This window comes from Melanostigma gelatinosum, assembly GCF_949748355.1.
Source record: "Melanostigma gelatinosum genome assembly, chromosome: 4".
Taxonomy (NCBI): Eukaryota; Metazoa; Chordata; class Actinopteri; order Perciformes; family Zoarcidae; genus Melanostigma; species Melanostigma gelatinosum.
Window position 1 is genome coordinate 21,967,450 of NC_136637.1, and position 13,662 is coordinate 21,981,111.

Below are 13,662 nucleotides of genomic sequence, written 5' to 3' on the forward strand. Positions count from 1 at the left end.
CCGGTTCTTTTTTTAAATTGATAATATTATGAAGCCATATTCTTCCTGACTTTACAGTTTAGAGTTTTACAAACCTTAGAAGACAAAATATTTGTCAATGGAGAGATTGTGAAAGAAGAGGAGCAGTGTACTGCAAACATTTTGTTTTGCTAAAAGGTGACAAATTGAGTGTAACATTGACAAGATTAAATGACTGCCTGTTGGTTTTGGTTGTTTTTTATCTATTTGTTTGATCTATGTTTCATTTCAACATGAGTATGAAAGTTGGACGACCTCTTGTGATTTTTCAGTTTGCTTTATTAACATTTAGTATGTTTACAGTTCAACAAGGTAATCAGAAATACTTTGTCTGAAACAAAAGGTACAACATAATTTGACTGAAGGCAGTGAGATTATGCGCATTGAGCGGGACAGCGACAGGCCAGGTGGGCTTCGGCTTCATCCCTCAGGTCAATGCTCTTCTCAAAGATGCTTCTTTGGTCAGAGCGGTTCAGGCTAGCACCTGAAAAAAATGGAGGGAGTAAAGCAATTAGGCACTGCTTAAGATAATAAGATATTGTATAGTTCAGTTTTGTGATATTTTTTGCAGACTCACCAATGGGCAGGCAGTGGTAGCCAACAGTGACAGCTGTGCTCCTCACTGGGATGCAGCCGGGCAGGCAGCGCAGCACAGGCTCAACAGAGTAGCATTTGGACTCTTGGCCATGGAGGTTCACCTGCTTCTCCAGCTTCACAGATTCAAGCTTCATGAAACACTCTGAAAAGGGTGACAATGGAAGATCGGCACTGTAATTAGTTACTTACAACAGCAGTCTTTTTAAGAGTTTCTTGATATGATTTATCCCATTTTGGACAGAAACTGATATTCTTATAGTGAAGGATGAAGCAGGTATTGTATTACCAGAGGCATCACGGCAGCTCTTTCCAGCCAGAACCCAGGAATGAGCGAAGCTGACTGCGTTCATGGTCAGGCGTTTGTTGGGTGTCTGGAACTCCTGTCTGATTTCACCATCAGCCTTTCCACAGAGTCCACAGGTCTGTCCTTTCATCCAGTCCACAACTTTAACCTGGAAAAACCTCAAACAGTTCAGTGTTTGCTCCATTTATAGGACGGAGATTAATACATCTAAATCTAAAAGATAGTTGTCAGATTTCTTGTATTACCCTCAGTTTGTTCAGATCAAGGTAGACCTCCTGGAGACCATAACTGGGAGCATGGACAGCGATGCCCTCACCGCTCTGTCTAATCTGAATTCCGCCTGAAATGAATGAAAATATATAAATATGGGATTTTTTTACCTTCAACAAATTGAAACATTTGAGCATGACAGTTCAATTTGAATGAATAGAATATAAAACCTGTGGGATGCTGATATGGCAGGTTGCTGTTGGAGATTTCACGGCCGTTAACCTTGACCTTGCAAACACCATCCTGGGGATACAGCTCCACTTCACTGTTGGAAAACAATTGAAATACATGTATTGAAGTTCATTTCTAGATTATTTTTCAGGGACAGTTCCTACAATTTACTGATGAATACTTGTTCTTACAGGTTTTCGATCTTGACATAGATCTGGTTCAGTTCCTGTGTTTGATCCCTCTTCAGCAGAACAAGGAATTTAAGTTCTGTGGTGCAATCCTGAGCCAAAATCTGGAAGCAAGAGTGGGGCATCGCAATCTTGTTTCTCCTGTTGTTGAATGTGATCAGTGTGTTTTTGACTAAGGTACACTCAGCTGAAGTGGGAGAAAAAGATGAATCAGTAAGTTAACTATTTACGGATCCGCCTGACTATTAAGTAAAACCTGTTCCTTTAAATGTTTTCACCTGCATTAGCTTTGGTGAGCAAGTAGGAGATCTGGTCGGCCAAGTTGTTCTGGAATGGTTCCAGCTCAGCGGCAGTTTCTCCGATTGGCAGATAAAAAGGGATACCCACGCCAAGTTTGTACATTGTCCTCTGTAATATTGAAATATCAAAATTGTTATGAAGAGTGTATATGCAAACTGTATGACAAAGTATGATGCAGACATTTTCTGAGTGTAAATAATGGGCGATAAAACCGCACCTTTGGTGTCTTCAGAACAACATTCAGGGTTGTCTCAGAAGCAGCAGCCACAGACAGTTTGATCTGATTAGGAACATTCTTGGCCTTTGCCTGGGTCATTCCAAATTCCTTTGTCATGCAGGAAATGTAGTCAGAGATCCTAGGAAACCATAAAGATGAAGGTTATTTTCATTTTTCTAAATACATGTCTGGTAGATAGGTGTGTTGGAAGATTAAGAAGAAATCATTCCAAAAGAAAGTAATATAGACACAAATGTCTACATCCAGGATGCCTGATTATGGTAGTTGCTGAGAGTATTTAGAAATTCATTACTTTGTTTTCCATGTTTTTATAACACAACATTCAACATCAAATAAAAATGTTTTCATTACTCTTTGGCATAACACTTCATGCTCTTTGGAAGTTTGTCCCAGGTAATCTTCAGGCGGAGTGCAGGTTCTTTACCCACAACACCAGTCTCAGCTGTGATATTAGTCTGGTATTGTTTGCACTCAAGGCCCCAGGCAAAATTAGCCTAAGAGAAATTTCAATCAGAGTTAAAATCTCAAGCATCAGACAGATTTCTAACAACTATTGTTACATCACCAAATCAAATGTTTTTTACCATAAGTTTGTGGTTGCTCAGTATCACACCATCGGCACAGATTCTCCAGTGGTCATTCTCTTCCAGGTTGGCAAAAATGATCTGCAGCCTGGCATTAGGTTTGTCAATGTAAGCTGCAATCTGGTATCCCTGAACCTTGTGGTCGACTCTCACAGCACGTATGAGAATGGTCACAGCAGGAGTGACAGCATTAGCGAGGTACTTGTCCTTTAAGTGAAAATCAGAGATTGACAATAACGAAAGTTTAGATTTTTTCCCAACAAATACAACAGTCTGTAAATGTCTTTGTCTGATGACTTACCTTATTGTACATGGCCTCGAAGCTCTGGGCACTGCTCCTGCTGCTGGGACGTTCTGTGGAGCGGGCATGCTGCAAACAAAGAAGCCATACATTTAGCCTGCTTATACATGTTGTAAAAAAATGGCTGTCTCATCAATCTGATGATTACCTGGTGGATGTGGTTCTTGGTAAAGTTCATTGCATACAGTTGTTGCTGCAATAGAAAAAAAGTATATTCATTCGTTCACGTACATTTCTGATTCTACTGGGTTTTATTTTATATGTTCAGAGGTAAAGCTGACTCACCTTGGACCTGGAGCTGGAGCTGGAGCTGGAGCTGGAGCTGGAGCTGGATCTGGATCTGGAGCTGGTTTTGGAGCTGGAGCTGGATCTGGAGCTGGTTTTGGAGCTGGAGCTGGAGCTGGAGCTGGAGCTGGTTTTGGAGCTGGAGCTGGAGCTGGAGCTGGCGCTGGAGGACCTTCTGCCGGAAGAACTGCTGCTGGACGAGCGAGATGAACGGCTGCTTGAAGAACTGCTGGTTGAAGCGACCTTCTTGCTGTTATGGCGAGAGGAGGAGGAGCTGGAGGAGGACTTGGATAATGCAGAGGAAGAGACGCCAGAGCGAGAGCTGCGAGAAGAAGAGCTGCTGGAGCTAGAGGAAGGTGCTGTTCTGTTCTTCAGACCGGGTTCCAGGATTTTCTTGAGCTTCATCAGGACGTTCTTGTCCTCGAGAGGTTCGTCATCCTCACTCATGGTAATGACTTTGATGATCTTCTCTGCTGCTTTTTCTCCAACCTGAATCTCAATTTCAATCCTCTCGACCTCTGGTCCGGCAGCTGCAAACAAATAGATCAATAGATATGTTACTTTTTAGCAACTTATTACAAAGTTACTTATACGTAATGTAATGCCGTCTGTTAGAGACAGTTTTTGTGTTGTGTAACTAGCCCAAACAATATTGCCACTTAAAGGGTATGCTCTTTACGCCACAGAAGAAAGAATTATACAATTCCCATGGTGCCCCAGCTAATTAATTAGAGTCGGGTGTGAGCAATTTGAAGTTGAAGACGTCGACGAAAGACAGTCCTAAATCAATTTAATGTTAACCGTTTTACGTAAATCTCTCGACAATTTAAGTGTGCTTATCAGTTTATTTGAGTTTGGTCTATTTAATTTAGTTTGGCTTTGATTGTCGTAAAGGCCTATTTCCTTTCTTGAATGTGTTTTGGAACAACCTTGATTTATTTTCGATTAACCGCACGAGCCAGTCTGACAAGCCAAAGAAGTCACTACAACTGTGAGTAAAACAAAGCCAAATTATTTGAAAGCCAGTGTGTGGGAAATGTCTATTTACTACAAGGCATCTAAGGTAGAAGGAAGCCGAAACATCATCGATTAACTTGCCTGGAGAAACCTCAACCAAGAAAGCATGTTCTCCAATCATGGTGTAGAATGGCCACTTTTTCATGAAGGAGGCGTTGCGAGATTTAAACTCAGTGCATGCCTTGAATCCAAAGGTTTTGCTTTCAGCACACCTTTTCTTCTTGAACGCCTTGGGGAGTCTCTCTTCTCTGGGAGCGGGAAGGATTTCAGATGATGCTGACTGTAAAACAACAACAGAGGTCACAATATTCATTTAGAAAAGGGTAAATGCTCGTGTTGGAAAATGTGGTCAGTGAATCAAACTCACCATGTCACTAGCCAGAGAGGATGCCATACTTGAAATCTTAGAGGAGGTCTTCCTTGACAACTGTGCTTCAGCTGCAGCTGGAATCATTGGTGTGATTTTGGCAGCTGCGAGGTCTTCCACATTTCTTGCAATAACAACAGTGTCAGCACTGTTGGAGAAAGTAAAAATAATTTAAGGACAACAGAATTTCAAACAAACTGGGTGATATATGTTACTTGGTGACAAGTACATACCGTGCAGATACAATTTTATTGACACCAAGAACAGGCAGGACCTGAAACTTGAAGTTGCCCTTAATCATGTCAATTCTTGCTTCTATCTTTGCAGGAACACTTGTGTGAACTCTGGCTCTTGACATCAGAACAGCCTGGATGAAAGCAGTATTCACTCCCATAACTGCGTACGTATTCATGCAAATACTGTAAAGGACAGAACATATACATTTTAAGGGTGATCTCCCCGAATACATTTCTTTTTGATAGTGAAACCGATGAGAAGAACCTTATGAGTTGTCAATGAAGCTACACCTGTATTACCTGGGGCTAATCTCAGCCCTCATGTTTATGTCAGACTTCAGAAGCTGGGAAACTTGATAGTCGGCAGGCAGAGATGGTGTAACAGTGGTTCGGACTGTGAAAAAAACATTTTTAGCATTGGTATAAGTCATTTTGTCAAATCAGCAACTTTTAAGCTACACAATTGCAACTTACAGTCAACAGTTGCAGCAGCCACAGCAGCAGTATAGAAACTGAGCTCCATGGGCAGACCAGTGGCGGTGGGAAAGATGCGACGAACCTCAGTAAACAGCAATGGTTTAGCGTAATGCGATACGAAACCAGCCAGCAGAGCATCCAAAGCTTCCTTGCCATAAGTGCGAATTGCTTCTCCACTGGCAAGCTGTAAGCACAACATCTCTTATAAGACATCATATATTTAGTTCATAATACTTGTATTACTTAGCAGTCACTTACAGTACCGTAGAAAATGGCGATGGTGTACCTGAATAATCTGGTTAACAATGGCTTTGTCAATGTTGGCAAACGCAATTTCCTGTCCGAAGAATTTCACATACACAGAGGCCAGGGGCTGGCTGGAAGGATGAGCCCTCCACTCAGAAAGCTGTGCGAAGAAGACAAGTAATTGGAACACTGCATTAAACTTCTATAAATGAAAATGTGCTTTGATCACATCATTCTTAAAGATTAAAAAAAACAATTTGCATCAGAGTGATGCCTTAAACTTACAGCCTTCATAACTTGTCTCATCTTGGTCATCCTGTCGGCATTCTCAGGACCCTCTTGGATTTTCAAAAAGGCCTCCCGCATCCCCTCAGTTCTCACTCCAACCTGAAAAAATGGGAAAACAGCATTTGATGGGTAAGTACTTTTAAAATGATTCCCATGTGAAAGGTTGATATGAAGCCATATTAATGAAGCTTGTGACAATGGCTAGCTCAATGTCCTTTTTGCAAATATAATTTGACATAGTGCGTTGTGCAAAGGTGTATCAGAGTGGAGGGCACATGCCAGATATACAATAGCCTTTCAGTGTATTAGGTAACTATGAAAAACATGATTACCTCAAAAACATCAGCATAAGCTCCTGCTATGTAGGTGCGAGCTTTGGCCACAATGGCTCTTGGCATAACAGATGCAGCATCGTTAATATAGAAGGCGCTGGCAGCAGCACCAACCATCCAGGGGTCTGCAGGGCAAAATACAAGAACCGTCACAACACATATTTGAATCCAAAATCTCTGATGATAAATGATCCTATTATGCCCTTACCGTAGTAGCTATCAAGATAGAAAGCTCTGCTGAAGCGATGGCTGAGTCTGTCGAATTTGGGACTCAGGATCTTCATAGCAACGTTACAGGCAGCAGCACTGAAAGTAGTACATTAAAAGATGATGTGATTATTGGTGCATTATTGGTACAAGTTTAAATTGCAAAAATAAAATAAAATATTTCTTACACAGAGGCAAAGTCAGGAGAGGTGCTCTTGGTCATAGCCTTCATGTAAGAGTAGACGAAGCTAGAGACCTGCAGATTTTTCTCAGTCAAGAGGGCATCAGCAAGAGTCATCACCAGACCCATGGGCAGCTTGGTCTCAAACAACACAATAGCAGCAACCATACGGAGTTCTGAATGGAGATCCTTCTCCATGAACAGCTGAACAGCCATAGCCTGGATCTAATTCACAAAGATTGGATGTACATAAAACCGCCTTAAATCCATCCATTTATTTTTAGCAATGCAAGGAATCGAAAAGGCGAGTCTCACCAGCTTGGGCTCCCTCTTAGCAATGTTCCTCAGGGCCAGAACAGCCTCAATGTGAACTCTGAGTGGCAGATCAGCAGCAGTAGCACTTCCAAAGCCAGGCAGTAACTTCATGATTGGCTTCAGGCTGGCAGAATGTCCAGCATTTCCTAGAACTTTGAGAGCGAGAATGAGCCCCTCAAAATCCTGCTTGCTAACAGCCTGGACAACACGATCATGCATGGGCTGTGGAAGGGACAGAAAAACATTCATGTCACATGTCTCGGATGTTATACCTGAATTGAATTGATATCAAACACACTTAAAAAACGATACATACCGCCACAAGCTCAGCGGGGCAGGTTGGGTTCTCTGCACAGTATTTAGCAACCATGGTGCCGTATCCTAGCATGACAATCTCACGCAGAACTGGGTTGTCTTTGATCTTTTGGTTAATAGTCAGCTCCTGAAAAGGGGTAAAACGATTTGGGAATTGATGATTATGCATCCCAGTTTTTACATCCTTACAAAGAAAGAAAAATGCAATGCTGACTTGCCTTTAGAAGATTGATGGCCTCGAGGTCAGCTGTCACCATGTGTACAGATGCCAGCAGCGCTTGAGCAGCTTCCAGAATAGTCAGCTCGTCAGCAAGGAACTTCTCCTTTATGAACCTCAGAGCAGCAGGAGTAGCAATGGCAGGGACAACATTCAAGATCCAGTGCCTGGGAAAATAATATTAGATAATTGTATTATCCATGGCACATATTTTTCAATGCTCTTGAAAGTCGCAGTTACCTGTGATCAGCTCTATTTTTGAACTGAGTCCAGAGGGCCTCGATACTCTGAGAGCTTGCCACACGCAGCAGCTGGATGAGCTCAATGAACTTCAGGGGGGCATCTTCGTGGACCTTGGGCACGTTGAAGGTGACCAGGTGGTTCAGAATCTCAACAACCTGTCAGGACAAAAATATTTCTCACTTAAAAGTTTGTTGCTGCAAGATGAATTCAACAAAAATCTGAGGGATCATTTTATGAAGTACCTGAGCCTCGACATTGGTGATCCTCAGAAGCTGGATGGGTGTCTGGAGAAGCTCTGCGCCAAACTGGTACTGCAGGTATCCACGGTGAAGATATTCAGCTGGGAGAGGATTGAATGTGGTCTTCTCAATCTCCAGGAAGGTCAGGACTTGCCTGCAAATAAACATTAGCACTATCAATCTGCACTGTGACACTTTGTGTTGAGAATAGTGCTGATGACACAAGTATTGCACTCTTCTTTTTAATTTAAACCACATACTTAGACTCCATCTGGGCAGCACCATTCATGATGTTGATAGGTGAAAACTGGATGATCTCTGTACCATTTGCCTCCAAGAGCATAGCACCGGTGTCTGTTTGCTTGATCGTGTAGTGGAAAGCAGAAGCTCCCTTCAGGGCCTTTCCTCTCTGCGTTGAGAAGACCCAATATTATCACACCAGCAGTGTCAAGGAGTATACTGTATTAGATATTATGAAGCGAGAGGGGACTTTGCACTTACAGCCTCACATTCAGTGCATCTCTCTGTGTAAGCCAAACCGATGTTCTTCACGATTCTCTCCTGGCACTCGTTCAGGTCCTTAGACTTGGTGAACATGATGCGCTCAGCCTCTGTGTCCTCACTGATGACATAGTGTGTCTTGCACACACCCTGTGTTCCAGGCTAGTTGACATAAATCCAAACACACTTTGTTAGTTTAAGTATTGTGGCATTTTGGGAGTGGAACTTGATGAAGATGAGTTATTTGTACCTCTTGCAGCTCATAGACATTTTGAGTCTTCTTGATGTTCAGCTGGAAGATGTTGAGGACTCCTCTGATGACATTCAGCACAGTTGTAGAGATGCCAGCCGGAGCGAACACTTTTCCAACAACACCGTTAGTATACTCAAACTTGATGGGTGTCGAGAGCTGAGCCTGCAGGGCTGAAGTCAGCTTGGTAGCTGGGAGGAAATCATCTTTGGGCCAGATGCCACTGTACTCAAAGATTTCTGGGTTCACAAGCTATAAGGAAGAATGATACTTTGAGTGCATTGACCACTTGATATAGCCACTCATTATTCCAGTTCACTTAATATTAATCATAAATGAATGAAAACATTTAAATTGTCTTTACCTTCAGCATGAAGGTGCCAGCAGCCTCTGCACAGATCATAACTTTGCTACGGACTTTCACTCCAGCCCGTGCCAGACCGTCTTCAGGCAGGCCGCCCATAACAAAGGCCTCATATTCGTAGGCATAGGTCTTTCCAGAGGCAAACTCTGGAGCTGCATTAATAGACAAGAAAACCAACTATGAATGCATTTCCATTTCAATACCACTTTGAACTGAGAAACATTTTATATCTATACACCAGAATTATATTTTTAACATAACAGAATGACAACTTACCAAGGTTCGCCGGGTGACACGCTACAAAATAGAAATAAAAAGTTATTTTGATGTTAACAAAGAAAGGACAAGATATGAAGAAAAAAGGTATTTAACTGGAAATACGAATAATAATAACTTTATATATATAGCACTTCTAAAAACAGAGTTTAGAAAGACGGTTGGTAACACTGGAGAACCCAATGTCAATTTCTTTGCTCTATCATTGGTTATATATCAACAGCATTACACTGTCAGCAAGTGCAGAAGTAGTTTCCTAAAAAAGTAAGTTATTTATGTCCTAATAAAACACAATAACAGTAGATAATTGCTACCATGTACAAATGTTCTTCTGCTATTATCTCATTCTCCAAAAAGCAACATTTTCTGAACCTTAATTCAATTTCAGGTTAAATTGAATTATTTTTTAAATGCATAAAGACATACTCACCGGCAAGGCCCACAGCAAGAGCTACCAAAAGCACCCACATGGCTGATGAATGTGAAGAACTACAAGAAGAGGTGTCCTTATATACACAGTTTTTGTTGCTCGGAATGTATCATTAACTCAGTATCCGCCTTCATTGTCATTGATGTTACCTTGCCCCGACCATGCAGATTAGACAAACAGTAAAACACGAATGAAAAATGTCACACAAGTTGTGTGACATTTTTCATGACATCAGTCAGGACTGCCTGACACAAACAGCTCAATGTCCAAAATACATAGATTTTTTTGTCTCGTGGCATAACCCATTTTCAACAAATGAAATGAAATGCTATTTTAACCTTTATGACAGTGTAACAACATTTATCTACATTTACAAATAACTATTTTACCAATAATACATATCTAAAAATGGAATTCATGTACAGTATATACTTATGTGTAACTTATTATTCAATAAATGGCCAAAATCAAACAATTACAGTTTTAAAGCATCCAATGTCTAAAAATCACATTATTATGATAAAAACAACAGTGAAATAAAATATTATAAAAATGCTATCATAGAAGGATTTCTGTTGCATAAACATGTTAGCATTCCAATCTTTCATTAAAATGTCAGTGTGTTAACTTATAATAACAATAATTATTATTATTATTATAATAACTGCATTCATAGAGCACCTTTAAAATCAGAGTTCACAAAGTGCTTTGACAAACAAAGCAGCAAAAACAAGAAAATAACAACAACAGAAAGCTCAGTGAGACAGTTGGATAGGTTAAAAATAAACTAAGAAATAAATGAAGTAAACTAATAAGACACATACATATACATATATGTTGGAAATGAAAAGTAGCGTGTTTAAGTTATCAGGATATATGAAAAACTCAATTATTCACATCAATAGGATTATTAATGTCAGTAAGATTATTAACAATTATTAATAATAACGGGGCAACACCCTGAGAATAGGGACCAATAACCAAACTATAATGTAAGTCTCATAATTACTATTCACTCACAATGTCAATAGTCAAAGTACTATTCCACATTCAGAGTGAAAAGTGAAGGTTGAGTTTGATCAACAGACACGTAACACTAACCACAATACACGTGCACAGTAATCACAGAAAGCTGCTCTTTAAAGTATGACAGAGTTTATAAAATTCCAATAATAATGATCTCGTCAACTAATATTTAAAACTTACAACAAATACAATACATTTATGAGCGCGCTATCTAGAATCAACAATATGTGGTAAGAGGGAGAGTCTGTGAGTGAGTGTGTGTGTGTGTGTGTGTGTGTGTGTGTGTGTGTGTGTGTGTGTGTGTGTGTGTGTGTGAGTGTGTGTGTGTGCATGCATATCGTGTGTGTTTGGGGGAGAGGTGAGAGCACAGCTCAGACAACGTATGATGTCGCAAGACTCTAAAATGGCGAATATAAAGGCGTCGTTATCTACACGTGTCTGAAGCAGTTTGCTGACCCCGGAGCTACATTAGCTTAACGCCATATGTGTGTGGGTTAGTAAAAGAAGAGAAAAAGCAAACAAACATTAATAAATCCTCCAAAACAAAATAAGATCCTCCCTGCTGCGGTGGAGTACAGAAGATTGCTCGCTCATCTACAGAAACATGGCTGACGATGTGTTTTAAGAAGTGATTTAAAAGAGATTACTGATTCTGCGAACCTTATCTCAGGCAGCTCGTTCCAAAGCCGAGGGGCCCTGATGGCAAAGGCATGGTCACCTTAGTTTTCAGCCTCGACTTTGGAACAGCCAGAAGGACCCCACCCGAGGATCTTCGGCTGCGAGCTGGCTCATAGGGGGTCAACATTTCCTCTATATATGTTGGGGCCGGACCCATACATGCTTAAAGTGATGAGTAAAATCTTAAGATCAATTCTAAAAAGGTACAGGGAGATAGTGGAGAGAAGCCAGGATTGGGGTGATGTCGTCTGTTAAAACCAATGAGAAGCCAACTGCTAGTTGAACTAGTTGGAGTCGATTATCTTAAATAAAATTCTCGGATTCGAGTGATTTGCTCAAATTAAATTGGAGAAGAAGGAATTTCTGTCACCTTTAACTGCCATTTGATAAGTCTTCATTGCATCTTTCCAACACCCGTAAAATACATGTAGATGTTCAAATGAAGTAAAACAGACATGTAAAATGGGAATACATTTAAAAACTTTTCTGTAGATGACCCTTGCCCGACAGCCGGGGTTGGTGGAAATGTGTAATATCTGGAGGGGTTGCTTCAATTAGAGAACTACAGTCTCCCTGAGACAACCATGTCTCTGTGATGATGTAAAAGTCTAATTTATTAAAAGTAATAAGCGAGTAATAATGAGCTAAAAACGACTTATTATTTAGGGATCTGATGTTGAAAAGGCCAAAACTAACAGGCTTACAGTCAGGAACAGGAGGTGGCAGAGGTTGCAGACAGACTGTAATTAAATTGTTCTGGTTAGCACCAGAGGGGTTTGACAGAGAGCGTGCTGCAGCGCGTCTGTGATGGGAAGTGATGGTGGTTTGGGTTTCTCTGCCCTGTTTATGAGAGGTGAATGGGGTGCAGTAGTACAGGATGAAATAGTTGACTTGACATTTGCTCCCAAGAAGGACCTGTAGGGGGAGCTCTCATGTGCATCAGTGTGCTGAGGTTGTGATGGAGAGGAAAAGGAGGAAGGGGGATCCGTTTGGTGAGTGTTTGTGTGACATGTTAGAAGTCGTGTGAATGACTGCTGCACTGTATGCTGCAGGTTAGCCGATAGCATGTGGCTGCCCCTCTTGTTGGGATGGATCCCGTCTCTTTGAAACGAAAAGGCACGATCCAGAACAGGTTAAAATTGTCAATAAAACCCATGCTGTGAGGCAGTGGCGGAACATTTTCTAGGTAGGGCCATCCTATCAATTTCAGCAAACATCCCAGTATGATTTCATGCAAAAAAAATGAAAGTATCAAACATGCATTACTACTTTGCAGTTAAATATTTAACATTTATTCCAACACGAAGAAAAGCGGTAAATAACACTTATATAATATAATATAATATAACATGGTTATTTATTGAGATGCATGTGCTGCTTCCCTTTCCCGCTAGTCTGCTGTCTGATTGTGAGGTCAGGCTGATCTGATATCAGCTCTTTGGCTGCAGAATCTCTGCCAAAGTTCTCCTGTCAAACGAGACCTGGAGGAGTAGTGCTCGGGCTGGCGCTGGCGCTCGTGCGTAGCGACTTCTCCTGACGAGAACGCGCAGCTAGGGGGGCCGAATCGTTCTGGCCCCACGCTGAATCAATTTGAGGGCGCTGATTGGCTAAATTGCATGTCAGTCATTTATATCTTTAATCAGCAATTGGCTAAACTGCTTTATAGACCCGCCTCTTTTGGGCCAAAATGATTAGGCCCCCCTAGCTGCGCGTTCTGAGACGTGTCGTGCACACAGGCGGAGAGGACGAGCAGAGGAGCACACAGGCGGAGAGGACGAGCAGAGGAGCACACAGGCGGAGAGGACGAGCAGGAAAAGCATATATTTTGCGCAGATATCATATTTTACACATATTACTGGGTACATTCCACAGTTCAAAAACACAAATATTGACAATTTGTATAATTTATGATTATTATAATTTTTTTTTGTTTTTTGTTTGTTTGTGTGGCTCCAGGTGGGGCCAGGCCCCATGGCCCTCTATTGACCAGCCGCCACTGCTGTGAGTCCTGCTGACAGATTGGAGCCAGGTATGGAGGAGTCAGCTAAAACGATCAGCTCCACGACCAAGTGTGGGGATCGGCCCTGATATAAAAACAGACTTTCCACACTCCTTTAAAATGTTAAACAGCAGATTACAATTGTTTTTGGTGAGCTCAGACTCCTGGTGTGTTGTGTTGTGTTATATTATGTTACTTTGAT

The 13,662-nt window shown here is 41.3% G+C and overlaps 1 protein-coding gene across 1 annotated transcript; it reads right to left on the minus strand.

Moving 5' to 3' along the window:
• Positions 1-392: 392 nt before the first annotated feature.
• On the minus strand, positions 393-11,588 carry LOC306776528 (vitellogenin-2-like; the record flags this gene model as incomplete). Its single annotated transcript, XM_079267241.1, has 34 exons — positions 393-502; positions 596-757; positions 902-1,067; positions 1,165-1,259; positions 1,360-1,454; positions 1,552-1,735; positions 1,827-1,956; positions 2,066-2,204; positions 2,438-2,580; positions 2,671-2,877; positions 2,972-3,040; positions 3,120-3,164; positions 3,257-3,786; positions 4,355-4,553; positions 4,641-4,788; positions 4,874-5,059; positions 5,177-5,270; positions 5,351-5,537; positions 5,640-5,759; positions 5,885-5,986; positions 6,220-6,344; positions 6,428-6,525; positions 6,615-6,832; positions 6,923-7,144; positions 7,239-7,364; positions 7,456-7,621; positions 7,695-7,852; positions 7,940-8,090; positions 8,197-8,345; positions 8,438-8,599; positions 8,688-8,939; positions 9,052-9,228; positions 9,328-9,348; positions 11,502-11,588. 34 exons carry the CDS (start codon positions 11,586-11,588, stop codon positions 393-395), a joined length of 5,223 nt encoding a protein of 1,740 aa, XP_079123367.1.
• Positions 11,589-13,662: the final 2,074 nt, after the last annotated feature.